Here is a 25,774-nt window from a genome sequence, read left to right on the forward strand (position 1 = left end):
TTAGGTTTTAGCCTTGAGTTTAAGTGTTTTTAGTCAGATGGAGTTCTTACGTGGTCTGAGTTTGTAAACAACCAGGTGGAATAGGTAAAGGATGTGTCCCAGGAAGCTTTTATATTTCACACGTACATTAAAACTGCCTGAAATATTCCTGGGAGATAAACACAAGGTAATTAACATTTATCTCCAAACTGGCTTCTATCCAGATCACAGCTCTGCATTTATGAAGCAAGAGAATTCTCTCAAGTAAGTAGCTTCAACAAACAGTGCTCAATTCAGCCACACTGGGCACTTCACAGTAAGAAAAGAGAAGCGAGCCAATGAACTATATTCTCCTAAATCATCATCACCTACATTTAGCCTGAAGTCACTGCTATGCTATAAGTTCCCCAACCTGAGACTAGGGCTGTCTTCCAAACCCCCAAAGAAAATTAAAACACCCCAGATTGTTTTCCAGTTAAAGCTAAAACCAGCAATTATAATATTTATGATCAGTTTATAAACTGAAATGACTCCTCTTGTCTTTTGGACTCAGCACGGTAAAGATTTTCCACTTTAGTTCTTGTAGTTGCTATAAAAGAGCCTCGTATTTCAGGATGAGAATCCTGAACCAGTGTAATGGACTTTGCTTCGAATGAATATGATCCTAAATACCTAGGCAATTGTTTTTTATCAAATTAATGGACTCTGTATCTATAAAATAAAATAAAATGCAATATATCTGAAGTTACAAATGCACTAAGCCAAAACATTTAACTCTCTGTGTGAAGTGATACACAGAATTGCCTTTTCACATTATCTTAAGTGAGGTCTGAGGCAGACAGCAGGCAGGCGGAGGCACTGGGTAAGTTGGCCGTTGCAGACGTCCTGGGCAGAGGAACATGGCTGGTGGTTTTAAAACCCTAGGGAGAAAAGCAAACGGTTTATTATTATGGTCCATTTCTTAGACTTTCTTTTGGGAAGACCTAAAAGAAAGGTGGGTGGTTAATCTAAGTTTACATCAATCAAATCTCTCCATGAGAGCCTCTTCCTGTGTCACCCATGGCACCTGCCGTGGTACCATCCTGCAAGAAGGCCCAGAAATAAAAGGTGTGAAGTGAAGGTGAGAAATGTTCTCCAAGGAGCAAAACATTCATTTTGCTGCACGATGCTGAGCTCTAAAAGCAACAATAAAAAGCAGAAACTTTGTTCCGTCTAGATCATCCTACTTACTTGGCAATCCATATCTTATTGGAGAAGGACTCCGGCTTCGAGATATCTGGAAAATATAAAAGTGTAGTGTGAACTACACAGTAGATGGAGCTCAAAGAAAGAATCCTTTTGATTTTTTTTTCCTAAAACCAGCTAAAGAGTTTATCTGAAGCAGTTTAGAACTATGATGGTTTCCCCCTGAGGTTGAGCCCTGTGATTCCTTTTATACTTCCTGAAGTAAATGGACACTCAACTTAGCTTAAATTATATTATTAACTAAAAGCTGAGCTCAGTGGCCTAGTTTTTTGTTGGTTTTTGTTGCTGTGGTTGTTTTTAGTGGTTGCTAAACACTTTGAGACGGGATGCTCACTGGCCATACTGAAGTCTATGCTTTCCAGAAAATATTTATTATTATTATTAATTAAAGCTAAAATGATCCAATACTCTCTGGCACATCCTTTATATGAATTATATCATGTGTCCAAAATGCTGTCCTATGAAGGAGGGTCACTGGGAAGCCAGAAAAGAGCCATTTTTCAAATCTCACCTTTGCTTTCACTGAGGAAAAGCTACCCCCATACCTACAAGCCTGCGATGGCTCGGAAATAACTGACCGCAAGCATCATTCTTGCTGTGAGTTTTCAAGCACTTTAGATAAATAGACATTAACAAAGATGGAAGCTGTTCTGGATATGAGGTCTCAAACAAGTCAACCAGATTAACCAAAAATGTTTGTACCGGGCTTGTCGTAAAGAGATGATGCTGGAAAGGGACAGGATTTTGGCAGCAGTTTCACCTTTGAGAATCTACTTTAGTCTATCAAAAGTTTAAGTTTGCTCTCCCTGGGCACACAGTTGGAAAAAGAGAGGATGGGTTCAAACACATACAGGTACTTATTACAGAGGGACATTGCCCTATGCTAAGCCTTCCAATGAGGGTCCAGAGTTATAATTTGCCATGGCTGTAAGTGCAACAGGTGTCTAATATTGCTCTTTCTTCTGATAGAACACTTCGTCTTAGAATGAGAATTGTAATTCTTCCAGTATAAAACTCGTAATATGTCTTTTTAATTTATCAGCCCGTTAAATGTACTCTCCTTTTGCTTTTTCCTACTGTGAATACCTATTTGGCAATAAGGATAATTAAGTTATATTAAAATCAGCAAGAGCTAAAAATTGTGTCTGACACATGGCTTTCCATTCTCAGGCCATTTCTTTCATGTGGACAGTCGTCCCCAGTTTCCCAGCCCACAAAAATTCTGCCAGATCACATAACAACTCCCCCGTGAACTAAATCCAGAGGGAATCTCTACCTCCTCTGACAGCTTTAGCTGTCATTCAGTAAAATTCAGTTACTTTGTTGAAATCATACTGATCTTCCTATATTGAAACTCATTCAGGGAAGAAACCATGTTTTAGTCATTTCTGTATTGCCCACACACACATACACACTAGCATCCATCCGATAACGGAAAAAATGTTTGATAAGAATGTTATCAGGGCTCTCCTGGTGGCACAGTGGTTAAGAATCAGCCTGCCAATGCAGGGGACACGGGTTCGAGTCCTGGTCCAGGAAGATCCCACATGCCGCGGAGCAACTAAGCCCGGGTGCTACAACTACTGAGCCTGCACTCTAGAGCCCGCGAGCCACAACTACTGAGCCCGTGTGCTACAACTACTGAAGCCTGCGCACCTAGAGCCCGTGCTCCACAACAAGGGAAGCCACCACAATGAGAAGCCCGTGCACTGCAAAGAAGAGTAGCCCCCGCTCACCACAACTAGAGAAAGTCCGCGCGCAGCAACGAAGACCCAACGCAGCCAAAAATAAATAAATAAATAAATTTATTTAAAAAAAAAAAAAAGAACATTATCAAACATAATGTTTTGTTGAGAGGGGTTTAGAAGTTTAGGGCTAGAGTTGCATCGCTAGAGATAATTTCAGAGAAGTTGCCTTCTCTACCACTCTCCCTAAAACAAGTTTGAACAAATATTTAAAGAATTTTTATTTGAAGGAACAGCAAATTGTTAGCCTATCTGGTATCTTAACATGTCTTGGTCTAGATCTGTATTCAAAAGGCACTGACTAAATATTATGTGTTGAATGAATGAACAGTGGTGAATCATAATAATGTTAGTTTTTAGGGATATTATCTCCAAAGTTTTCAGAGATGTTTTTGCTGTTATTTTTTTTTTTTTGATAGATGTGTTAGTAATCCTAAGAATGAATACACAGAGACTAATCCTAATTCTTTCTACTTTGAAGTTTGGAGGAAAATTAAGACCTGCAATGCCCTTTACACAGTATTGAAATCCAGACCATTTGAGCAATTTCTCCAAACTCATACAAGAAGTTCTAGAGATACCAGAGACTGATGTGTGCAGAGACCAGTTGACTAAGATGTCCTATTCTCTGTTCAGGAGACTCATAGCTAATAGCCCATTTTCATTTAAAGATAAAAATAAAACACGAAATAACTAAAGTCTATTATTCTTTCAACTAATGAAGAAAAATACTACCTCTACTTCCTTCTTTCTAGAATGATAAATTCCTTAGCCAAGGTAGTATAAAAATCAATCTGGGGTGATTGTAGTAGGTTCTCTTTCTACCTACAAACTTATCATCACCTCTTTTATAGGTGACTGTGGACCAAAAAAAACATCAACCATAAGATGATTTTGTGTAAAAATGATTAGACAGATACGTACCGTGCTTAAACTAATACGGCTACGAGGGCAGATGGGACTTAAACTCCTGCTTCGACATCGACTTAGAGATCGCACTGAGTTCCACTAGAGAAAGAGAAAGAGAAAAATAGTCAATAGTTTGTGAAAGCCCAGGTGGCTTAAAACAATACTCATATCCCATAGAACGAACAAGAGGTTTTTCTGATATGATTACACTTGCCCGTTACTGGTCGTCAGTATGAGTACACTCATTTGCTATAGCTGCCCAATATTTGACAATAGCTCTAGGGTACTTCTCAAATAAAATCCCATTACAATGAACTTCGGGATATTCAAATTCATGATGCTAGTGGAACTTTGTTTTGATGAGTAAACTGTTAGAAATTACATTCAGGTTTGCAAGTGTTGGAGAACGTAAGCTCCATCTGGTCAGGAATTTGTGTTTGCTTTGTTCATTGCTGAATCCCCAGCACGTAAACACAGTGCTTGGGTCGTAAATAACTATTGAATAAAATGAATTAATGAATAAGTGAGTGAGTGAATCACTACTGTGGCCCACCTACTGTCCAACTAAGTTAATGAACAAAAAGAAAATTTTATTTCCTATAATGAGATTTTACTAGTCAAAGTCTTCTCATCAATTCCCGTCGTTCAACCCTTTCCCAAGTTCTTGCTTTAAGGGTATTTTCTTTGTTTTAGGAGTTTAAGCTTGGGTAAATATTGGTGACATACTTGAGGGGAGAGAAGAAGGAAGTTAAAAGGCAATTGCTATTTGATGGAGAACATAGGAATAGTGGCTATTTCCTCTCCCTCCCTTCCAAATTGCACTGCAGACAGTCTACAACAAGAGTTTCTTAATAGAGGGTAATTGTTGTAAGGGCAAGAAGCACGTTTTATGAGCTCATTCATTGTAGAGCACGTGCGATTGCCAAGTCAACACAACCCAGTTTCTATGGGCTCAACTCTTACAGCACAGAATATTTTCATTGAGATACTTTATGCTACAGTGGGATGTTTAAGCTTAAGTTCTTAAGTTCTTTTAAATACACTATTCCGCTTCTCCACTTCATGTGTGAAAAGCTGCCATGAAGCACTTCCCCTATTCTCCAGGTCAAAGAGAACAGGAACTGAGACCACCAAGATGGTGGCTTTGCTCTGGACCTGGGAGCTCCTCTCCAGGATTCACTTAACTTCTAGGAAGGGCAGGGTAAAACTCCATAATGGGAACAATACAGAATATCCAAGCACCCGTAGCAACCAGTTCCAACATCCTCTCCCCACCTTAACACACACACTTACACACTTGCATACCTAAGACTCCATTCTGAAGGCTGTCCAATTATTTAACATGTTCAAAACATTCTACAGCCAATGTATATAGGAAGCAACCCTCCAAAACTGATTGGCTCCTCTCTCCCCACCTCCTCTGCCCTCTTTTTCTCCATCCCTCCCCTCCCTACACATCATACCAAGGAGAGAAAAACAGGACACAGCCATCATATCCCAAAATACAGAACTATCAGTAAAAATCGGGCCAATTGTTTTCTGACAGTTAATTGGTCACTTTTAAATGCTTAGAATTGTAGAGGGCCTCCAAAAGTTGAGCTCAAAGGGCTTTGCCCTTATAATAGCATAATATTTCTAAGACAGAGGAGGCAAATAGGACCAGTTCTATCTTGTAAATAAAGCAATAAACAAAGAAACGACTGCCAGGAAATGATGAAGACTCATGGAAGAATCAAAGAAAAGAATCTGTTCTTTCCCAGCCGGTCCCTTTCCTCTCCTTTGTACGAAATCTTATCAAATAACCCTTTATGAACTTCTTTTATAGAATCTCTGGGTTTATAAATGTTCTCGAACTTGTGAATCAAACACTTGTGATGAATTGTCACTATGCAAGGCCACCGTACAAAAGCCCCTCTCCTGGTGACAGCTTCTCCCTTCATAATGATACAGTCATTCTCCATGATAGCAGGCCACACGTGATAGAAGACCAAGGGAGCCGTGAAATCGGAGTCATAGCTTCGACGGTACCTATTTTAAACACCCAAAAGAACAAGAAAGAGAAGGTAAGCAGTTATGTAACCTAACTGGGAGGGAAGGGGACATCAGTATAAATTTTCATCTTTTATTCTGCTCACATTTAGATAAATATGGATCCTGATTCTATTGTTAAAGAGATAGTTGTGGGCTCCTAGAATAGGAACCAGTGATAACAAGGACCCAACATGGGCTCACTAAAAACAAGTCATGTCATAGAGAACAGACTGGTGGTTGCTGAGGGGTAGGGGTTGTGGGAGGGATGCAGTGGGAGGCTGGGGTTAGTGGATGCAAACTAGCATATTTAGATGGATAAACAACAAGGTCCCACTGTAGAGCACAGAGAACTATATTCAATATCCTATGATAAACCATAATGAAAAAGAATATTTTAGAAAGAATGTATATAGAGATATGCATATGTGTAACTGAATCACTTCGCTGTAGAGCAGAAGTTAACACAGCATTGTAGAACTGCAATGCGCTATCACTGCACAATGGAGCCACCCCAACACAATACTGTAAATCAATTATACTTCAATTTTTTTAAACTGACCAAAAAAAAGTCATGCCAGACTAGTCTTGTTCCTTCTCAGGATTACAAGAATTGTAATTCAGTCAAATGCTAGAGACAGAGACCATCTAAGTCCCACAGGCAACCTATAAGATTTCTCATGCTGGGGACTTCTCTGATGGCACAGTGGTTAAGAATCTGCCTGCCAATGCAAGGGACACGGGTTTGAGCCCTGGTCCGAGAAGATACCACATGCCGCGGAGCAGCTAAGCCCGTGCGCCACAACTGCTGAGCCTGCGCTCTAGAGCCTGTAAGCCACAATTACTGAGCTTGCGAGCCACAACTACTGAGCCCGCGTGCCACAACTACTGAAGCCCATGCACCTAGAGACCGTGCTCCGCAACAAGAGAAGCCACCGCAATGAGAAGCCCGCGCACCGCAACGAAGAGTAGCCCCCGCTCGCCGCAACTAGAGAAAGCCCACGCGTAGCAACGGAGATCCAACGCAGCCAAAAATAAATAAATAAATAAATAAATAGATTTATTTTTAAAAAAATTAAAAACAGAATTACCATATGATCCAGCAATTCCACTTCTAGGTATTTATCCAAAGAAAACTAAACACTAATTTGAAAAGATATATATACCCCCATGTTCATTGCTGCTTTATTTACAATAGGCAAGATGGACATCTAAGTGTTCATTGATGGATTAATGGTTTAAAAAGTTGTGGTATCTATACAATGGGATACTATTTTGCTATAAAAAAAAAGAGAATGAAATCTTGTCAACTGAGACAACATGGATGAGCCTTGAGGGCATTATGAAATAAGTCAGACAGAGAAAGACAAATACCATACAATCTCACTTACATGTGGAATCTAAAGCAAACAAACAAACAAAAACCAAGCTCACAGATACAGAAAACAGATTAGTGGTTGCTGGACATGGGGGCAAAATGGGTTAGGGAGGTCCAAAGGTACAAACTTCCAGTTACAAAATAAATGTCATGCAGACGTATAATTGTTAACAATATAGTTAATAATACTGTATCGCAAATTTGAAAGCTGCTTAGAGAATAGATCTTAAAAGTTCTCATTGAAAGAAAAAAAAGTTTTGTAACTATATATGGTGACTGATGGTGATAATCATTTCACAATATATACAAATGTAGAATCATTATGTTGTAGACGTGAAACTAATACAATCTTATATGTCAATTATACCTCAATAAAAAAATTTTAAACAATAAAAAGCAATACATGTCTGTATTTCTATAGCACTTTTCTTTTTTTTTTAACATCTTTATTGGAGTACAATTGCTTTATAATGGTGTGTTAGTTTCTGCTTTATAACAAAGTGAATCAGCTATACATATACATATATCCCCATATCTCCTCCCTAGCACTTTTCTTTTAAAGAGTTCCAAACAGACTCCAGGTACTCATTAGTTCTCCCCAAGACCAATATGTTCAATGGAAATCATAACATCACCTCTGAAGCACATCTGACTGAGAAGGAAAATGACCCCAGAAGAGGGCCCTGCCCTGTAGTACAGAGAAGTATATGGCTGGGCCTGAAAATCAGGTAATGTCTGTTGATTTCCCCACCCAGAGTTCTTTTCCCTAAATTGTTCCCAGAGAATACAGACAAGATCACTTATTTATAAAGAATCCCTTAGCTTCTGCTCCTATGTCTCTTACTTGCAATCATTAAAAATTTCTCCATCGGCCCCAAATGCAATATCGAGGGGTGGGTCTAAAGTCTGCATTGCAAAGGCAATGCAACATATCTCATGGATGAAGTTACTGAGAAGGCAAAAGTCAACTTCAGGAGGGAATGAAATCTTGGGATTGACATTCATGGCTCGGATCACATCCTGAAAAACAAAAAGATGGCATCACCTTGTTACCAACCTGTGAAATACACACTGACAATCCTAAGGACGTTATGACTGATGGGAGGGGAAAAGAGCATGTGAGTGAAAACAAGGTAAACTAGAAGAGAAGTGCATGTGCTGAAAGGAGGAAGACTCATTAACAGAGAAGGAGGAAAGATGACAGAGGACAAATGATATACTAAAGGCCAAGAAAGTCTCCAAAAACAAAAAACTAAAGCAAAAACCCTTAGTAGCATTCATTTATTATTTCCTTATTTTTCTATTCTGGGCAAGTTATATAATCACCAACACAGGACTCTGACTTGTTCATAATCTATAACAATAAAAATTATAATAGCTTGCTCTTATTGAGAGTTTACTCTGTGCCAACTCTTGTGCTAAGCAAATTACCCGCTTCCTTTCATTTAATCCTCTCACAAACTCTATGGGGTCATGACCATTGTTGCTCCCATTTTAAGATTAGAAAACTAAAGCACAGAGAGGTTAAGTAAATGTGCAAGGTCACACAGCTAGTAAGTGGCAGAACCAGGATGCAAATCCATAACTATCTTTCCCAAAATCATTGCTCCTAAGCACTATGGTATTCTATCTTCCAATCTTAAGAGCCTGTCTGAAGAATAGAACCAGAAAGCTCAAAATATTTTCCTCATAATATGTCTAAGAAAGAAAGAGCCAATAATGACTGGTTCTACAAAATACATTGGATGCTCATTCCTGCTCTTCCATTACATAGATGCGATGCTAAGCTGGATGGATTTCTGAGTTATTAGTATTCATTACAAACAGCAGCAGCAGCAAACCAGTCCCAATAAAAGACCCAACACTTACATTAACACTGCTTTGGGAATCATATAGATCAAGATGACAAATGATATAATCCAAGACAGCATCCTCAAAGTCATTTGACCCTGCATAAGACGGTGTCAGCGATTTCCTCACACGGATCTTGAAGTGTCTGAATGCCACTTTAGCTACATGGAACGCCTCCTGCACATAAAAGTACAGCAAGTTTATCTGGCGGGAGGAGGGAGGTAAAGAGGTCCAAAGCAAGGAATGAAGAAAGAATGCCCAACAGAAATTCAACATCATATTGGACTTCTGGTAACTAAACCCAACGGTCAAAACTACTTTTAACCTGGGAGAAAATACATATCTAAATTGTGGAAAGTACATAAATACATATAAGACTATCCATATTCACTAATTTCAAGACAGTTGACCACTGTTCTGGTAATCCTGATTGCAAGAAGCAGGACAATGCAGGCATTCAAGGAAATAAAATCACCTGTGGTTACATAAATACTTGAAATATGCTAGTTGATGCTCTGATCCCACAGCAATATCATATTACTGGTCAAGAAATACGAGAAAATTATCAATCTAGTGGTCACGTCATACATAGACACATATCAAGCGTCTGACATGTTTCCTGGCATATATTAATTCAACAAATATTTATTAAATGCCTGTAATATAGCAGGCACGGGGAAAACTCAGTTATGCATGAAAGATATAGCCGCTACAATTACAGAACTTTAACCAACTCAGTACATGATTCTTAATTATATAAATTATATATAAGTTAAATAATTCTTAATGATATAAATTATCTTTTCTGTAAAAAGCCAGATAGTAAATATTTTAGGCTTTGCAGGTCATATAATTGTCTCTGTCACTTTTTTTTTTTTACAACCCTTTAAAATGTAAAACCATTCTTATATGTTAGCTCTTGGGTGGTATTTCTCTTAGAATTACAGATCAGGGCCAGATACAGCCCAGAGGTCATAGTTTGCTGACTCCTGATATAAATGAATAAATATAGGATAAAGTCCGGTAGATTCTGATAATTCCACTCTCACACCAATATTTTGTTTTGTTTGTTAATATTTAGCTGCTCTCATTACAGACTCTTAGTATCTCCGTATGGTACCCACAGAATAAACACATTTGCTTTGGATTTTAAGATTGTATATGAGCATTTTTTAATCTTGCCATACTCAAGTAGTTAGCAGTTCTAGTAACTACTCTTAGTTAAATAAACAGACGAGTGAACACAATCACAGCCTTTTGATTTTTCTAAGAAGGGAAGGTAACCTATCAAATGATAGCCCTTAGCAATAATATATCCATTGTGCGTACATATACCCATATTACAATAGAAGATCCAGTGCGAATCAACTTCGTATATACCCATCTGAGATAGTCCTACATTTATGGATGCTTCAACAAATGTCTGGTCACAATAGATATTAACGTAGATGAACAGTTATTGAGTGTGAAAAATAATTCATCGCAAATATCTGTAATGGAAGGAAGGGAGGGAGGGAGGGAGGAGACAGATGGAAACCCACCCTCCTTCAGTGACCTCAGGCCCTACCAGTCTTTTTTCAGCCGTCCTGTTCAGTTGACCCAAGCACTGCCTGGCCGCAGCGCCCTTGGACCGCGGAAGTGCAGCGGCGCGCGCGAGGCTCACGTACCACTGCCGCGATGTAGATGATCCGCTGCACCGTCTCGGCTTTGTCGATGCAGCGCCGCAGCAGGCATTGCGCATCCAGGCGGGTCTGGGAATAGGCGTCGCTGAACCGGGACAGCAGGGCGGCCTTGCGCGCCGCGCTGGACAGTTTGGCGCGACTCGGAGACGGGCTCCTGACCTTCGCGACCGCGGTGGAGGGGCTGGCGGACCGGCTGCGGCTGCGGCCGCGGCTGCGAGGGTCAGGGCTCGGAGACCGGCTCCTGGCGGACCTGTTGGTGAGCAAGAATCAGGCAGGGAAGCGCTCTGATTCCCTTCACTCTCTTGTTCCTAGACTCGGCTGCTTCTCTCCCCATAAACCAGAAGCCATGGGAGTAGGGAGAGCAGCTCCCTGTGAGAGGCACTGTGTCTCCAACAAGGCCTCAAATAGGACCACAAACAAAAAACAATACTCTATACTTGCCTGGTGCATTAGAATTTATAACACACTGTCACTCACTCAGCGCATCAATTTATCCTTCAAGCAGCCAGGTTGAGGTCAGCATTGATTGTTGGCCCTTTTACAGATGAGGAAGTTGAGGCTCAGAAATGCTAAGAGGGCTATCCTAGAGTAACACAGCTAGCAAGAGCTAGAGTTAAATAAAAAGTCCGATTTTCAGTATTTCTTACCCCAACCTTGGGCCACTAACACATCACTGAGCTTTCTGGTATAAAATGAGATGAACGCTGATTGAACAATGAGAAAGAAAATCTGTGTTCTCCTTCCATAGCAATGGAACCATTTGCAGTCATTTTCTCCTCTGCAGGTCCTCCATTTTCACCTACATAATTTGTGCCCTAATTCGGGATGGTGGGGAGGTTATCAAGTGAGCTAATGCATGTGGAAGTACTTGGTGAATCGAAAAGCATTGTATCAGTGAAACGTATATTGCTACCAAGTACAAAGTAAATGATCAGACTAGCTAGTCCAAAGGGAATGGGCCACCAAAAAGAGAAGTTTTGTAGAAGGAGCTGTGGGGCAAAAGGTAGTACAAAGCAGACTCTCTGAAGGTGAAAAGGGTAAAAAAAAGCCCTCATTTATAGTGTTTGCCAGTTTCCGTGGTGCAACAAATACTCTCACCATAGCCAATTGCAAACTATCAATGTGACATCCCTGAACCCAGAGTTAGGTAGAAATGCACAGAATCAGTTCCCAGAGCTAGTACAAGCTGGCACTCGCATAACACTGATGGAGTGATTCCCCAAAATGAAAGCCTAAGGTGACATTTAGGGGAATGGAGAACAGGGTTAGGGGTGGCTTTGATAGCCTGAATCTGGGCACACTGTGGGGCTGGGGGGGAAGAGAGGAAGTGTTAGAAAGAACAAGGAAAATGCAGAAACTCCAAAGAGAGAAACACTCTACTTTGTCCTCACTTAACACTGTCTGAATGACCTGTCTTAACGTTCTGTCCATCAGTAGAAGGGAATTTCACATTCCCTTACCTACTCATTCCATCAAACAAAGTGAGATGTAAAAAAGCAATACCCTCTAGTAAAATGACAGTTGGTCATCCTGGCGAGAGAACTCCTAGAACTCAGAGAACAGGACCCTTCCCCTATCATGGAACAGTCTTTCAACATGGGTACCACCTTTTGCATTATAGGCACTCAAATCTGGTATCAAGACAAAGAACCTTCCTTTTGCACATCTTAGTTTCATTCCTTAAGCTTCAATGTCAGTCCAAAATTAATTAGTGCCCAAGTATTGTCAATCCACGAGGTATTTTCTCTATGGAAGCATGAAGTTAGAGAAAACAATCCCTCTACAATTCAAAGTTTTCCATATTATTGGGGTTCGCGCTCAGGATGTCATTTTATTTTTCTTTTTTATTTTTCCTTTTTCCTTTTCCAAGCCAGGCTTTTATCACTAACTCAACAAAAGGAACTTAAATGAAAAGATCTGTGAGACTTTGTCAGACCTTCCTTGGAGTACAGATTTTTCAGCGGACAGAACAGCTATCTCGTCCTTCAGCGTTCGGAGCTGTTTCTCATAATCGCATATCGCTTCTGCCTTCCGCTGGTCTACGCTCCACCCGTCCGCGCCCATCTGCTCCGAGCCCCGCAGCTCCTCTCTCCTACGCTCGGAGCCCCGCTTCTCTGAGCTCCTATGCTCTGAGTGTCTGTGGCGAGATTCCTCCTGGGCTTGAAGAGATTTAAGCCTGAACAGAAAAAAAAGGTTTGAAAGAAAAGAGAGAAAGGGAGGGATGGAGGAAAGGTAATAAACAGCAATTGGCCTACTTAAGGAGGCTGCTCTATTTAGTGTGCCGTTATTGCCCTGGCAAACTCGGATGGAAATGCATAGGATCAAACACAAATTAACAAAGAGCAGAATTGCCAGGGTCAGGGTGCCACTTCATGTCTGCAGCTTGCATGGAAAAAGGCTCCTGAAGAAAAGATAGGCATGCAAATCCTCTAGCCAAAGCAGAGCGGGCAGAGTCATGAAGTCTTTGCAGAAGCAAAGCAGAGACATACTATTCTACGTTGGACGGCTTCACTGCACAAAACTCTGGAAGCCTGTGACCTCCAAAACCTAGTCCAGAAGCTGGTCAAAGATATAATCTATTCTCTCTAGCTCTTCTATTCTCTGAACAGACGGAATGTGGGGGGAAACTGCAGTGGAAATTGAATACCATCCACAACACTAAGCAGAAGTGTGGACCTATGAAAATAATGGACTACTATGGAAAGCAGTAAAGCTTTAGAAATAAAACTGGCATCCTCATTAATACAAAGAGGTATGGCCATCATACCAGGGAGCAAAAGCCATAAGAAGAGAACATGCTGTGATGAAAATAACAGTGGTGTAAGAAGAAAAGGGAAGGGGTAAGATTAAGAAGGATGTAGATGACTTCCCTGGTGGCGCAGTGGTTGAGAATCTGCCTGCCAATGCAGGGGACACGGGTTCGAGCCCTGGTCTGGGAAGATCCCACATGTCACGGAGCAACTGGGCCCGTGAGCCACAGCTACTGAGCCTGCGCGTCTGGATCCTGTGCTCCGCAACAAGAGAGGCCGCGACAGTGAGAGGCCCGCGCACCGCGATGAAGAGTGGCCCCCCGCTTGCCGCAACTAGAGAAAGCCCTCGCACAGAAACGAAGACCCAACACGGCCAAAACTAAAAATAATAAATAAATTTAAAAGAAAAAAAGAAGGATGTAGAAAAACTAAAAATGCAATAGCAGAATTAAAAGCTGCCCTAGAAACAGTGAAGAACAGAATTGGTGCTATAAGGAATTGCTGAGTAATATGATCAAAGAATTTGAGAAGCTGTATCAACTAGGAAATGAGATTAGTGCTCCCAGCTAAAATTTATGGATGTTCCTGAAGAAATCAGAACAATTGGAACATGTATGAAGGCAATAGAAAGGTGTGTATGTATGTATGTGTGCATATATATATATATATATATATATATATATATATATATTTTTTTTTTTTTTTTTTTTTTAACTACAACTCCCATTTGCTCTTTTTGGGGGAAAAAAAATCAAAGTTAAGATTGAAAAAAGTATACCCTTAAAGGATCAATGTTTATTTTCCCCTTCTAGAAATTTATCTTTAGAGGATAATCTGAAATATATGTTGAAAATGTTGAATGTTGAAAATTGGCATCAAAGTAAATATTCCATGTTAGGGAAATACCCAAATGAGGAAATATGATGTACCTATTTAAGACTAAGCTCTGCTTTATTTTTTCTTAGTAATAGAGAAAAATGTTAAATGAAACAATGGGGTCCACAATTGTATACTTACATTTTGTTGTCTTAACTTTATTTTTAATGTACTAATTGGAAGAAGTAGCAAATGGTGACAGTAACTGGCTCTGGAATTATGAGGGCTAAGGTTCCTTTCTACTATGTTGTACTTTGAAGATTTTCTATAGTAGATAAGTATTGTTTTGTAGTAAGAAAAATATATAAACCATTAATAAAAACATTGCTGCCTTTCCTCTTTATGGACAGATTCTTTCATATTGTAACGGAGCACCAAAAAAGCTAAATTCAAAGGTTAATCAGCAGCCTGCAATAATCCTGTCATTATTTTTTCTTACTGCTTTCTTAGCTGATTTATTTCCTCCTCTGCAGTCAGAAGGGATATGGCCGATCTGTTCTTGGTTTCTTCAAGAGTCTTTTCAGTTTCAGCCATACTGTAAGAGAAATCAGTAACTAAAGACAGATTTCCCAAAATTGGCAGACTTTCTAAATCAAGGCATAGGTTCTCTTGGGAACTTTTGCCATATGATATAAATTCGATATAAACAACATCAAATTATAAGACATTTGCATTCAATTAGATGATATTACAACTATTATGGCACACTAGTATGCAAAAACATGCTAGCATCTTTCCTCGATGTCAAACACAAAGAAATTACAGAGCTACTACCTCTAAAAGACTATCTAATAATTACTGGTATTAGAATGTAAAAGACAAACTTGTTCAGTTTCTCCTTCTCACCCTCCTAATTCATCTGCTCTAGTTACACCGAATCCCCAGGTTGCCTCTCTCTATAAAATCTCCATTTTTCTGTAATATACTAATATCTATTCTTATTACTTTGCACTGTAGAGCTGCATTTGACTTAATTTTCCCAGATTTACTAAATAAATATAGAAAAATTATTTGCCCGCCTATGAAAAAGTCCTCCACTGTTACACTCGACTACCAAGTACATCGTGTCTTCCTGCCTCTGACTTCCACCACTAAATGAGCACAGTTTTCCTGAGTTTTCAACCTAGCTTAGTCCTTGTTAGTTTCAAGGACTCTCCTCGTTGTAGACAAATCATAATAAATCATACTGTTTCTTTAGGAAGTGAGAATGTGATGGATGCCATTGGATGAAGACCAATGGTTCTCAATGAGGTTGTCCTAGTACAGTGAGAGGCTGTGGATTAGCAAAGGTTTTTGGACTTCTCTGACCTTGCATCCCTGGAACACCCAGTATCTTTCATCACAGTAGTTCTGAAGCTAAGAGACTGCAACTGCTATCCAAACTCACACCAGTCTTCCTCCCTACACTTGGATGGAAGCATGGAAGGTCAAACACTGGCCTCCCCTATACAGTGAGGCAGATTGAGAAATAATGGGACAGCAGGATCCCTATCAAGTCCACACTGATCCAATGAGACAATGCAGGAGGTGGTGTGAGTTTCCCCAAATTCCATCTCATCCCCTTCTCCTCTAACAAACGCCCACTCATCCAATGAGTGCCTCTCCAAAGGCCACACCTGACTCTCAAGCAAAGTTTGTCTTCCCTTCTCCTGAGCCCCTCCAACACTTGTTCATATCTGTAATCTCATTACAAACACACTGTGAACTACTTGAAGGCAAAGATTTTATTTTATTCATCTCTTTATCCCCAGCTCCTAAAACAGTACCTGTCATATAGATTTTTTATAAAAACTGAAAAACTGAATGAATGAATTAATTAATTAATGAAATGTCTGAAGTCTAAAACAAAACCAGAGGAGCAATAACTTCACAATAGGGATGCTGGCGATTGTAAGGAAATTGCTGTGATTTAATTTCAATGTGAATATGTTATAGATTTTTTAAAGTGTATATGGGAAAATGAACATTTTTATCAAGAGAAAACTGTGGAAAATTAAAAGAAGAAAATAGACCAAGAAAGGAAGAAGAGTATGAACAGTAATCGGGTTTTTTTCTCTCAAGACATGGCATACATGTGTGAGCACATATATATACAAGAAAATATATATGCCAACTTGGCCCCCTTGGACGATATACAGAGAGAAGAAAGGAGATACCTTCATGTGACAAGCATTGTTTTAAGCAGGCTAACACATTTATTTTTTGTTATGGATTTATTCATTCATTGAGCAAGTTATTGAGAATTTACTATGTGCCAGGTACGATGCTAGATGCTGGAGATACAAGTGTCAGAATAGCGATACAGGACAGCAACACTTTGGAGCTTCCAGTCTAGTGGATCATAAATATTCAAACAAATTTTTCAAAGTTCCAACTTGCAATAAGTGCTATTCTTAGATGATTGTGAAAGAGAATTAGAGGAGAGGGAGAGGAAAGACCATTCAATGTATAGTGGTCACAGACTCTGAGAAAGTCACATTTAAGCTGAAACCTAAAGGACAAGAAAAAGCCAGCCATGCAAAGAGCCAGCAGAAGACTTCCATTTCTCTGAAGATGCACAGGCAAAGGCCTCGAGGTGAGGAAATAGACAGAAGACTAGGTGAGGGGAACTTGGCATGAGATGAGGGTGGAGCAGGAGGTAGGGTCAGATCACGCAGGGCTGGGAGAGCCCTGGGAAGGAATTTAGAATTTTTTTCTAAGTACAAAAAGAAGCAACTAACAGCTTTTAAGCCAGGGGGTGACTTGCTACAATAAAAGTATATCTATATTTGCTGTGTGGAAAATGAGTTGTAGTAGAGCAAGAATGGACCCAGGGAAGCCAGTTGGAAGGCAGCTGGCTGAGGCAAAAGGTAACAGCGACTTGAACGAGGGCAGTGGTAGTAGAATAGAAAGGAACATGTGTGGGAGACGTTTAGGAGGTAGATTCCACTGGATGTTCTAATAGATTGGATATAGGAAATGAGGACAGGTGAGATTTCTAACCAGAGTCCCAAAATAAAATCCAGCAGTCTTCCCTTGTCTAGGGCTCGTCAAACCTGAGCAGACCTGTCCCCATTCAGCACTCTGTTGGAATTTGCACCTTTGGAACTGAGTCACAGCTAAACTGGTCTCCACAGGGTTAGACATGGGAACCTCCTGGGGTGGGCCCCTCATTCCACATTAGGTAGCACCCTGGATTTAGAGACAGGTAGGCAGAGCAGTGGAGGAGAGAGCTGGCTACCGTAGAATGTGGGGAACAGCCTCCGTCATTTCTGATGCCTTAAAAAGTGGAACATGAACCACACGTGGGTTAAAAAACAAACCAAAACAAAAATAGGGAAAAGCACCTTCTTGTGTGCAACTTTCAAATGGGGGAGGGCAGTGTGTATACAGATAGGGAGAGTATACATACAAATGATAAAGCAGGGACTTCCCCTGATGGCGCAGTGGTTAAGAATCCGCCTGCCAGTGCAGGGGAAACAGGTTCGAGCCCTGGTCCGGGAAGATCCCACATGCCGCGGAGCAACTAAGCCCGTGCACCACAACTACTGAGCCCGTGCGCCACAACTACTGAAGCCCGCATGCCTAGAGTCCGTGCTCCTCAACAAGAGAAGCCACCGCAATGAAAAGCACGCACACCGCAACGAAGAGTAGCCCCCGCTTGCTGCAACTAGAGAAAGCCTGCATGCAGCAACGAAGACCCAACGCAGCCAAAAATAAGTAAATTAAATAAATTAATTAATTTAAAAATGATAAAGCAAACAGGGCAAGGGGCATATGAAAGTGTATATGGGTGTTCTTAGTACTATTCTTGCAAATTTTCTGTATTTGAAATTATTTCCAAATAAAAAGTTTTTTTTAAAAAAGCGTGCAGTCATAGTTTTTGGTCCACGATGCCCCTGATGGGTAACTACACAGCCATAGTGACAAGAGAGGCAGGTAGGAATTCCTGGCTCCTACGGATTCTGACTGAAGACAAGAATCAGCAGTCGCGAAGCTTTGCCTCACAACCAGAGGCAAATGGAGGCAGCAGCAGGGGCCAGCGAATGCCTGAGGAAACTTAACCAGATGAGCCACAACTCAGTGCCCATCAGCACAAGACTCCAGTGCCCAGGTAGAACCAAGGCAGCAAGAACCCAGAGGGCAGTACAAGACCAAAAGCCCCTCTCCTCCATCACCAGGAGAGCACGGAAAGGAAAAATGTGTGAGAAAGGAAAAATGTCTGGAGTAAAATATGCCAAAATGTTAACAGGCATGAACTAACAGGTGATTTTCATCTTTATACTTTTATTTGTTATATGCATTTTGACAAAGGAAATGTGTATTACTTTTATAATCAGGCAAAATTAAATCAATCGATAGAGATGTTTTCCTTAGAAGGAAATCTAATCAGAGAACAAGGCAGAATGCCATACCCTATTCCATCACAAGCCTTAACTAGTGACAAAAGAACCCCTTGCCGTCCTCTACATGTCAGCCATGGAGCAATGCTGCGGTAGGAGAAACACCTTACTGATGGATTTTTATTAGATATGTTAAAAGCAGTTGCATCACATTTGTCTATCTCCCTCAAGTACAACCCAAAGTTTGCAATTTTCTTTGCAGTGATTCTTTGAATTTGCTACCCTGGCTTTGCACACAGCATACATCTGAGATCTGTTACTGCCAGACATTGCTTAACTTTTTAAAAATACATTTTTATATCTAAAAGTTATTCCAAAATCTTGAATGGTTCTCAGTTAGGCGTGAATAACCCCTAACTGACAGATAGATGCAGGCTGCTTCATCTTACTTTTTCTCTCTTTCTCTTAATTTTTCTCTTTACCTGATCTTTCACTCTCTTTAACCCTTCCTCTTCTGCCTCTTTTCTTATTTTCCTCCCCAAAGTTAGATTTTCATGCAACAATCTTTCTATTTTATACATATGGACTGATAGTGGGCCTATGGAAAAGGAGGAGCCCCAGGAATGAAGCCAAGGGGACCAGGGTCTTAGGGATCATAATGTAATATAGGAATCCTGTCCCCAAATTCAAAGACACTGCTTCCCAACTCATACACACACACACACACACACACACACACACACACACAGAGACACACATCATATGACTTATTTGCAAATGTCTACATTTTACATGAGCCAGTATTCTCCTTTCAAACTTAAAAAATTAAGTTAAGAACAAGCAATTCTTTTTGGAAGCAAATAACTTGCATTCCTCTTACTCGTCTTGAACCTGGTTGAGTTGATGACGAGTTGCATTCAAATCAGCATCTAATTGTTGTATGTCCCGATCCCGAGCGCCAGACTCTTTATGTCCGTCCTTATCAAACGTGTCCTGGAATGGTACACAAATCAAAACAGAGTCTGAATACATGAAACCGCATGGGCAGATTGCAAAAACATTACCCTGGACAAAAGAAGTCAAGTACAAAAGGGCACGTAATGTATAGTTCCATCTTCATGAATTTCCCATGCAGGCAAAATTAATGGAGAGTGATAAAAATCAGAAGAGTGGTTGCCCTGAGGGTGGAAGGAGGGGACTGGGAAGTGGCACAAGGGAATGCTCTGAAGTGATGGAAATGTTTTATATCTCCATAGTGGTGTGACTTACAAGAATATATCCACTTGTCAAAATTCACCAACCTATGGTTTTCACTACAGGTAAATGATACCTCAGATTTTTTAAAAAGACAGTGAAATATCATCCTACATCTTTATACCCAAAATATCATCCACAGGGGGTAAAAATCTAAGAGGCGTATGAAAATCCCCACACAAAAAAAATTTGTTTAATAACAACTGATGTCTCCAGAGCCCTTACTACATGTAAGTTGTTTCGCAGGTTTATCACGTGAGAGTTAATCACAGTGACCCTGTTAGGTCAGCAAAAGCATTGTTTCCATATAACAGATGAGGAAACTGAGACCTAACAGGTTGGACAACCTACCCAGGACCATAGAAGATAGACTAGGATTCTGTCCAGTGATCTCTAAGCAGGAATCCTTTGGCCACTACCTCATAGGCCCTCTTGCTTAGAACGGTCTGCTCTAAATGGTTCAGTTTTTGACAGGAATTTATGTAAATCCATATAAACATTTAAAATCAAGTTACAAATGTTTTGCCTATCCAGACATAGTGATACCAGCGCCTTAAGCAAAGTATGCGTTCTCTTTCCAGTCTGGTCCTCAACTGTTAAAACACTGCCACTGTCGCATGGAAACCACCAATATCAACCACAAATAATGACACTCATGATCAGTCTACCAGAATTGAGTTTTCTTCTTATCTTGGAAGTTTCCAATTAGTTTTATTTTACTCTTTCAGAATACTGAGCTTTCCCCCATCTAATGATCTCTTTCTCTTCTGACCCCGCCCGGAGGTACCCTGTCTGGGTGGCTAACTTGTCGTTTAAAACTTACTATTTAGTGCCTAGTGTGGGCCCAGCAATGTCCCAGATGCAGATCATCACCAGGACCTTTTCACAGCTGAGGAAGCAGGGGCTTATTGAGTTGCCTGAAGCCATACCACCAGTAAGTAGGCAAGGCTGAGATTTTAATGCCGATTTGTCTTAGGAGAAAACTTAATCCATTATGCCACGTATTACTGTATATAGAAACTCACCTTTTCGACCCGCGTCTCAATTCACTAACTAGAGTTGAGCCCCTCACTAGGTAAAAACCATATCTTACGTATGTTTGAGTCCCCACAGCCTGATGAGGTGCTGAACACCTAGAAGGATCCTTTAGCATCCCTACCTGTAGAGAGGACACCTTGCTGTCAACAGGTTTTCCTAGGGAAGCGGCAGTAAAGGAGGCCTCCAGCCAAGGCAAAAGGCGCGATTTGATTGTTTCCACACCATCATAATGTCCTCCTAGAAGAATCCACAAATCAGGTCAGTGAGAGAAATCCAGCCACACCAACCCAGTCAGAGAACACAGAGAAGGGACAAAGAAAAGAAAGCAAAGACAGAAGAACCAGAGGGGGATGCATGGGCCATTCTCACCTTCTTGGGCTGCTGTAGTGAAGATCCCAAAGAGTTGTCTCTGCACTTCGGCGACTTGTTCAATGAGTTCGAGGCAATGATTTAGATTTTGATCACATGAGTTCGTCTGCAACGCCAGAACAGTAGACATCAGTGCAATTTCCTTATTCTGGGACCCACTGCAGGTGGACAAGCACTTCACTTTACACAAGGGCCAGTGGCTCTGGTATGCTCCCAGGGCAGAGACTGCTGTGTGCTCACAAAACACACTTCCCTCTCCTCCAGGGCACCCACTAGACGGCTTTCCCCAGCTTCCCTAGCGGTCGGTGCAGCCATGCAAACCAGTTCCTGTTAGGGATGGGAAGTAATGTGATTGTCCTGAATGATTGTCTTCTTCCTGTCTCCCCCCATCTACTAGCCAAATGCAGAGGACCCAGCAGAGGACCCCAGGGGCATAAGGGATGGTGGAGCCACAGGATTTAGAAGGTTGCTAACTGAACACTTGAACTGAACTGTCACATCACTGAGAAAGTTTTTTGGTGGACATTAAGCCACTGAAACTTGGGGGTTGTTTTTATAGCAATAACCCTGACTCCCTACTCAATGGAACCCTGCAAAAACTTCTTTTAAAAGTAAATAGTCCTTTTGTAACACAACATAAATCACTGCCTCCTAATTTACCCACTTTACTGGTTCTTACCCTCTACCTAAGTTCAATACGTGCATAAAGGGCACTACTTGCTAACAATAAGAAGGTATTGCTGGTTTGAGGATACAATGGAGTATAAGACCAAAAAGATGGCCCAGGCCATATGGTGAGCCAGACAAGTGGGGGAGAAAGGAGAGTAGACAGTTACCCTGCGGTGGAAAAAAGTCTTACTATAGGGATGAGCACAAAGTCTATTCAAGAGCCCATTGTCTTAGAAAGTCAGGGAAGGCTTCCAAGACAAAGTGAAATCTAGGTGAGAAGAAGTTAGGCAGACTTGGGGAAAGTCTGTCCCCAGAATGAAGAAGCCAAGAGGTAGACCTCTCAGCTCTTTTTCTGCTTTTCTCATCTCCTTGGTGACCTTTCACCAATTCCTTGTTAGCCAAACCTCTAACTGATTCTAACTCCAAAGGAATGAACACAACTACAAGCAACAAATTGTGTGGGTGTAAAAATGCATAGATTTATGTGTGACCTCAAGCCATAATAAGGCACTAGCAGGGGGTACCTTCTGGGCACTACGAATCCCGAGACAGGAAGTGGGAGCTAGAAACTGGAATGAAGAGGAAAGTTTCAGATGACCTCTAGGTAAAAGTTTACAAGTAAAATGCAGATCTGTGTCAACAAGGGAAATGGTTCAGACAGGCAGTAAGCTCTTGTGGACAGAGGATATGCCTGGCCTGTTCACTGTTGCATTCCCAGCCCTGCATTCTGTTGTCTCTATATATTCAAACTCAATGTGTATTGGGTTGATGAATGAAAATGAGACGATTCACTCACTTTGGCTTTATTACATCCCCCCTAAGTGCCAGGCACTGTTAATGCTTTACATACGTAAACTCAGTTAACCGCACTATAGTACTCTAGGAGATTAAGAGGGCCTTTGTCATCACCCCCATTTTCAAATGAGAAAACTGAGACCCAGAGAGGTTAAATAACATGGCCAAGGTTACTTTAGTAAAATGCCAGAACTGAGACCTGGTTTCAGAGCCCATGCTCTTAACTACTAAACTATAGTGACTTCTGGATCATGATTTGTGCCGGGAGGAGGAAGAGAAGGACTCGATGATGTGACAAAGTGTGAATGAGGAGGGCACTCAGGGAGGCCTCTCGGAGGACGAGACACTGGAGCTAAGTTCCGGTTGCAGAGCGGCAGAGAAAGAGCAGGCCGGGCTGTGGGAACAGCAAGGGCAAAGGCCCAATGGCAGGAAGGAGTCTGGCAAACTTGAACCAGAAGTAGGTACATGTGACAGAGGACAGGTGGTCAGAGAGGTTGGCAGGACAGATCCTGGAGGGCCCAGGAGGCCTGGTAAGCAGTCCAGATGGAATGGACTCGTTGTAACTGAGAGGAAGCTGCTGGTTTACCTTCCATGCCTGGTTAACGGTACCTGGGGACTAGCTCTGTTGTAGCATTGATTTCTGTTGTGGCCATTTCTTCTTCTGTCTCATCTTTCTATCCCCTTCTCCTGCCAAGACTAAGTTTTTTTGTTTGGGTTTGGTTTGGGTTGGGGTTCTTTTGTTTGTTTTTTGTTTGGTCGCGCCGCACGGTTTGGGGGATCTTGGATCCCCGACCAGGGATCGAACCTGCGCCCCCTGTAGTGGAAGTGTGGAATCCTAACCACTGGACCACCAGGGAATTTCCTGGTTTGGTTTTGACTATGAGTTTTTTTAAAGACTTTGTCTTTCTCATGTTTGTATCAATCATCACTAGTATCCATAGCAAATCGAAAGGCCCAAAATATTTGATGAATGAGTGAGCAAGTGAGTGAGTGACTTAGCATAATATTGACATGATCAGAACATATGGAACCCACAGCCTGAACAGCTCTCTCCATTCCTTCCTCGTTGAATCAGCAGCTCCTTGTCCTTGCTGTTTTATTCCTGCACTTACCACAGTGAACTTCACTTCCCCACTTACAGCCATTTGCCCTCTGGCTAGATCATGCCATGTGCTAAGTGGACAGAGAAGGGGCTTGGGAGTCAAGCAGACCTGAGTATCTCAGCTCTGCTACCTGCCACAGTCCTTTGTGATCCTGCACAGGTTATTTAACCTCTCCGATCCCATTTCCTATCCAGGAAAATGGGATAAAGCCTTGCAGAGTGTTAAGAGAATTAAATCAAAATAATGCACGTTCCACACCTTAAAGGCAAAAGATGTTCAACAGTTGGTACCTGCGAGACACTACACAGAACTGAATGGAGCAATGAACTGAGTAATAGGGCAGACCATGGTTCAGATCTAGTTCTCCACTTATTAGCTTTTTCTCTTAGAAAGGATATTTTAAATATGAGCTTCCATTTACTTGTATTTAGAAGGTGGTTGATCTCACCAGCTAACTTAGGTGCAGAGTAGAGGAGGTATGTAATAATTAGCATTATTGTAATACTATTACTATATGTTCCCGTGCTATGCCCAATGCCTGATACAAAGTAGGGGCTCAATGTTTGTCAAATGAGTTTGTACACACGACTGAAATAACAGAAGAGAATATACCACATCAGACAGTTCCTGATCCCAAGACATGTCATAACATGCTGCTGTTTCTAACACAAAGCATTGCACAAGACACTCAACTTGCAATAGAGTCACAGTACTCTACCAAACAATTACTCCCACAAGATAAATAGAGCAAGGATATGAACTAATTATATTGTCTCCTAATTCCAAAGCTCATTCATTCATAAATCACTGAGTTCCTTTAATTTGTAAGCCTTGGGCTGGCAGCTCAGGAAACAAAACTACATGAAAAAATAAAAAGTTGCCTGCTGTCAATGAGCTCACCAGCTGGGGAAGCAGGATGGAGAATGGGAAACACACAGAGGATAAATAATTCCCTTAGTGTTTATTAAATGCTCTAGGAAGACAATGAGCTGTAGAGGGAGCAAAATACACTCTGGTGAGGGGTGAGGGTAAGAGGTTAGGACACTTCAAAACGAAAAACATCAGGTACCAAGGCAAGAAGCAGTAAGGCATACTATACAGGAGAAGGGAATGCAGGGTCCAGTGACCAGGTAATGAAGGACTTTATTTGCCACGTGAAGGGCTTTGGGCTTTATCCCATCACTGAAAAGTTTAATGGGGCAAGTGGAAGATTTGCTTTGATTTTACAAGAATTACTCTGGCAGGAACAGACCAGATAATTTGGATTAGAGAGCGAGTCCTGTGAGACGGTAGTAGCTGTCTGGCTGAGAGATGCTGAGAGCTGTGGCAATGACAAGGGTCCCCTAAGAGTCCTTCCCAGCCCCCAAATTACATCTGTACCAGGCAAGGTCCCACTGAGTCTAGCATTACCTGAGGAGGAAGTCAGGATGTTTGGAAACAGGTAAGAGGTATGAGAGGGAAGATACTGTTTTCAGACAGTTTAAAGGGTTTGAAGGAGCTTCAGATAGAGATGTCCCGTGAGAGTACGTAACCATTACTGAGCACCTACTCTTTGCCAGCCAGGCACTGCGCTAAGAGCTTTAAATACATGTTTAAACGTTTCATTTAATCCTCAAAACAACCCTGCAAATTGGACACCATCCATCATCTCGAATTCACTAATGAGGAATACAAAGCTCTTAAGTAATTTGGAAGGCATGGTGGTTCATCTGGAACCTAAACTCATCCTTGCAGCTTCTGGAACTGGAGCCGAGCTCTCTAACATGAGGCTTTACCAAAAG

At 41.2% G+C, this 25,774-nt stretch overlaps 1 protein-coding gene across 1 annotated transcript in view; it reads right to left on the bottom strand.

Annotated features, from left to right (window-relative positions):
* Positions 1 to 840: 840 nt before the first annotated feature.
* Positions 841 to 25,774, bottom strand: part of SPATA18 (spermatogenesis associated 18) — a 34,433-nt gene continuing 9,499 nt past the window's right edge. The window contains exons 2-13 of the mRNA XM_068542216.1: positions 21,427 to 21,532; positions 21,179 to 21,294; positions 19,646 to 19,758; positions 14,883 to 14,978; positions 12,754 to 12,993; positions 10,803 to 11,067; positions 9,154 to 9,312; positions 8,129 to 8,304; positions 5,783 to 5,906; positions 3,894 to 3,977; positions 1,210 to 1,255; positions 841 to 899 (exon numbers count right to left, since the gene is read on the bottom strand). Of these exons, the coding sequence (XP_068398317.1) occupies positions 892 to 899; positions 1,210 to 1,255; positions 3,894 to 3,977; positions 5,783 to 5,906; positions 8,129 to 8,304; positions 9,154 to 9,312; positions 10,803 to 11,067; positions 12,754 to 12,993; positions 14,883 to 14,978; positions 19,646 to 19,758; positions 21,179 to 21,294; positions 21,427 to 21,532 (1,533 nt within the window). The 3' untranslated portion in view covers positions 841 to 891. The remainder of the gene's footprint in view (positions 900 to 1,209; positions 1,256 to 3,893; positions 3,978 to 5,782; positions 5,907 to 8,128; positions 8,305 to 9,153; positions 9,313 to 10,802; positions 11,068 to 12,753; positions 12,994 to 14,882; positions 14,979 to 19,645; positions 19,759 to 21,178; positions 21,295 to 21,426; positions 21,533 to 25,774) is intronic.

This window comes from Eschrichtius robustus, chromosome 4 (assembly GCF_028021215.1).
Source record: "Eschrichtius robustus isolate mEscRob2 chromosome 4, mEscRob2.pri, whole genome shotgun sequence".
Taxonomy (NCBI): Eukaryota; Metazoa; Chordata; class Mammalia; order Artiodactyla; family Eschrichtiidae; genus Eschrichtius; species Eschrichtius robustus.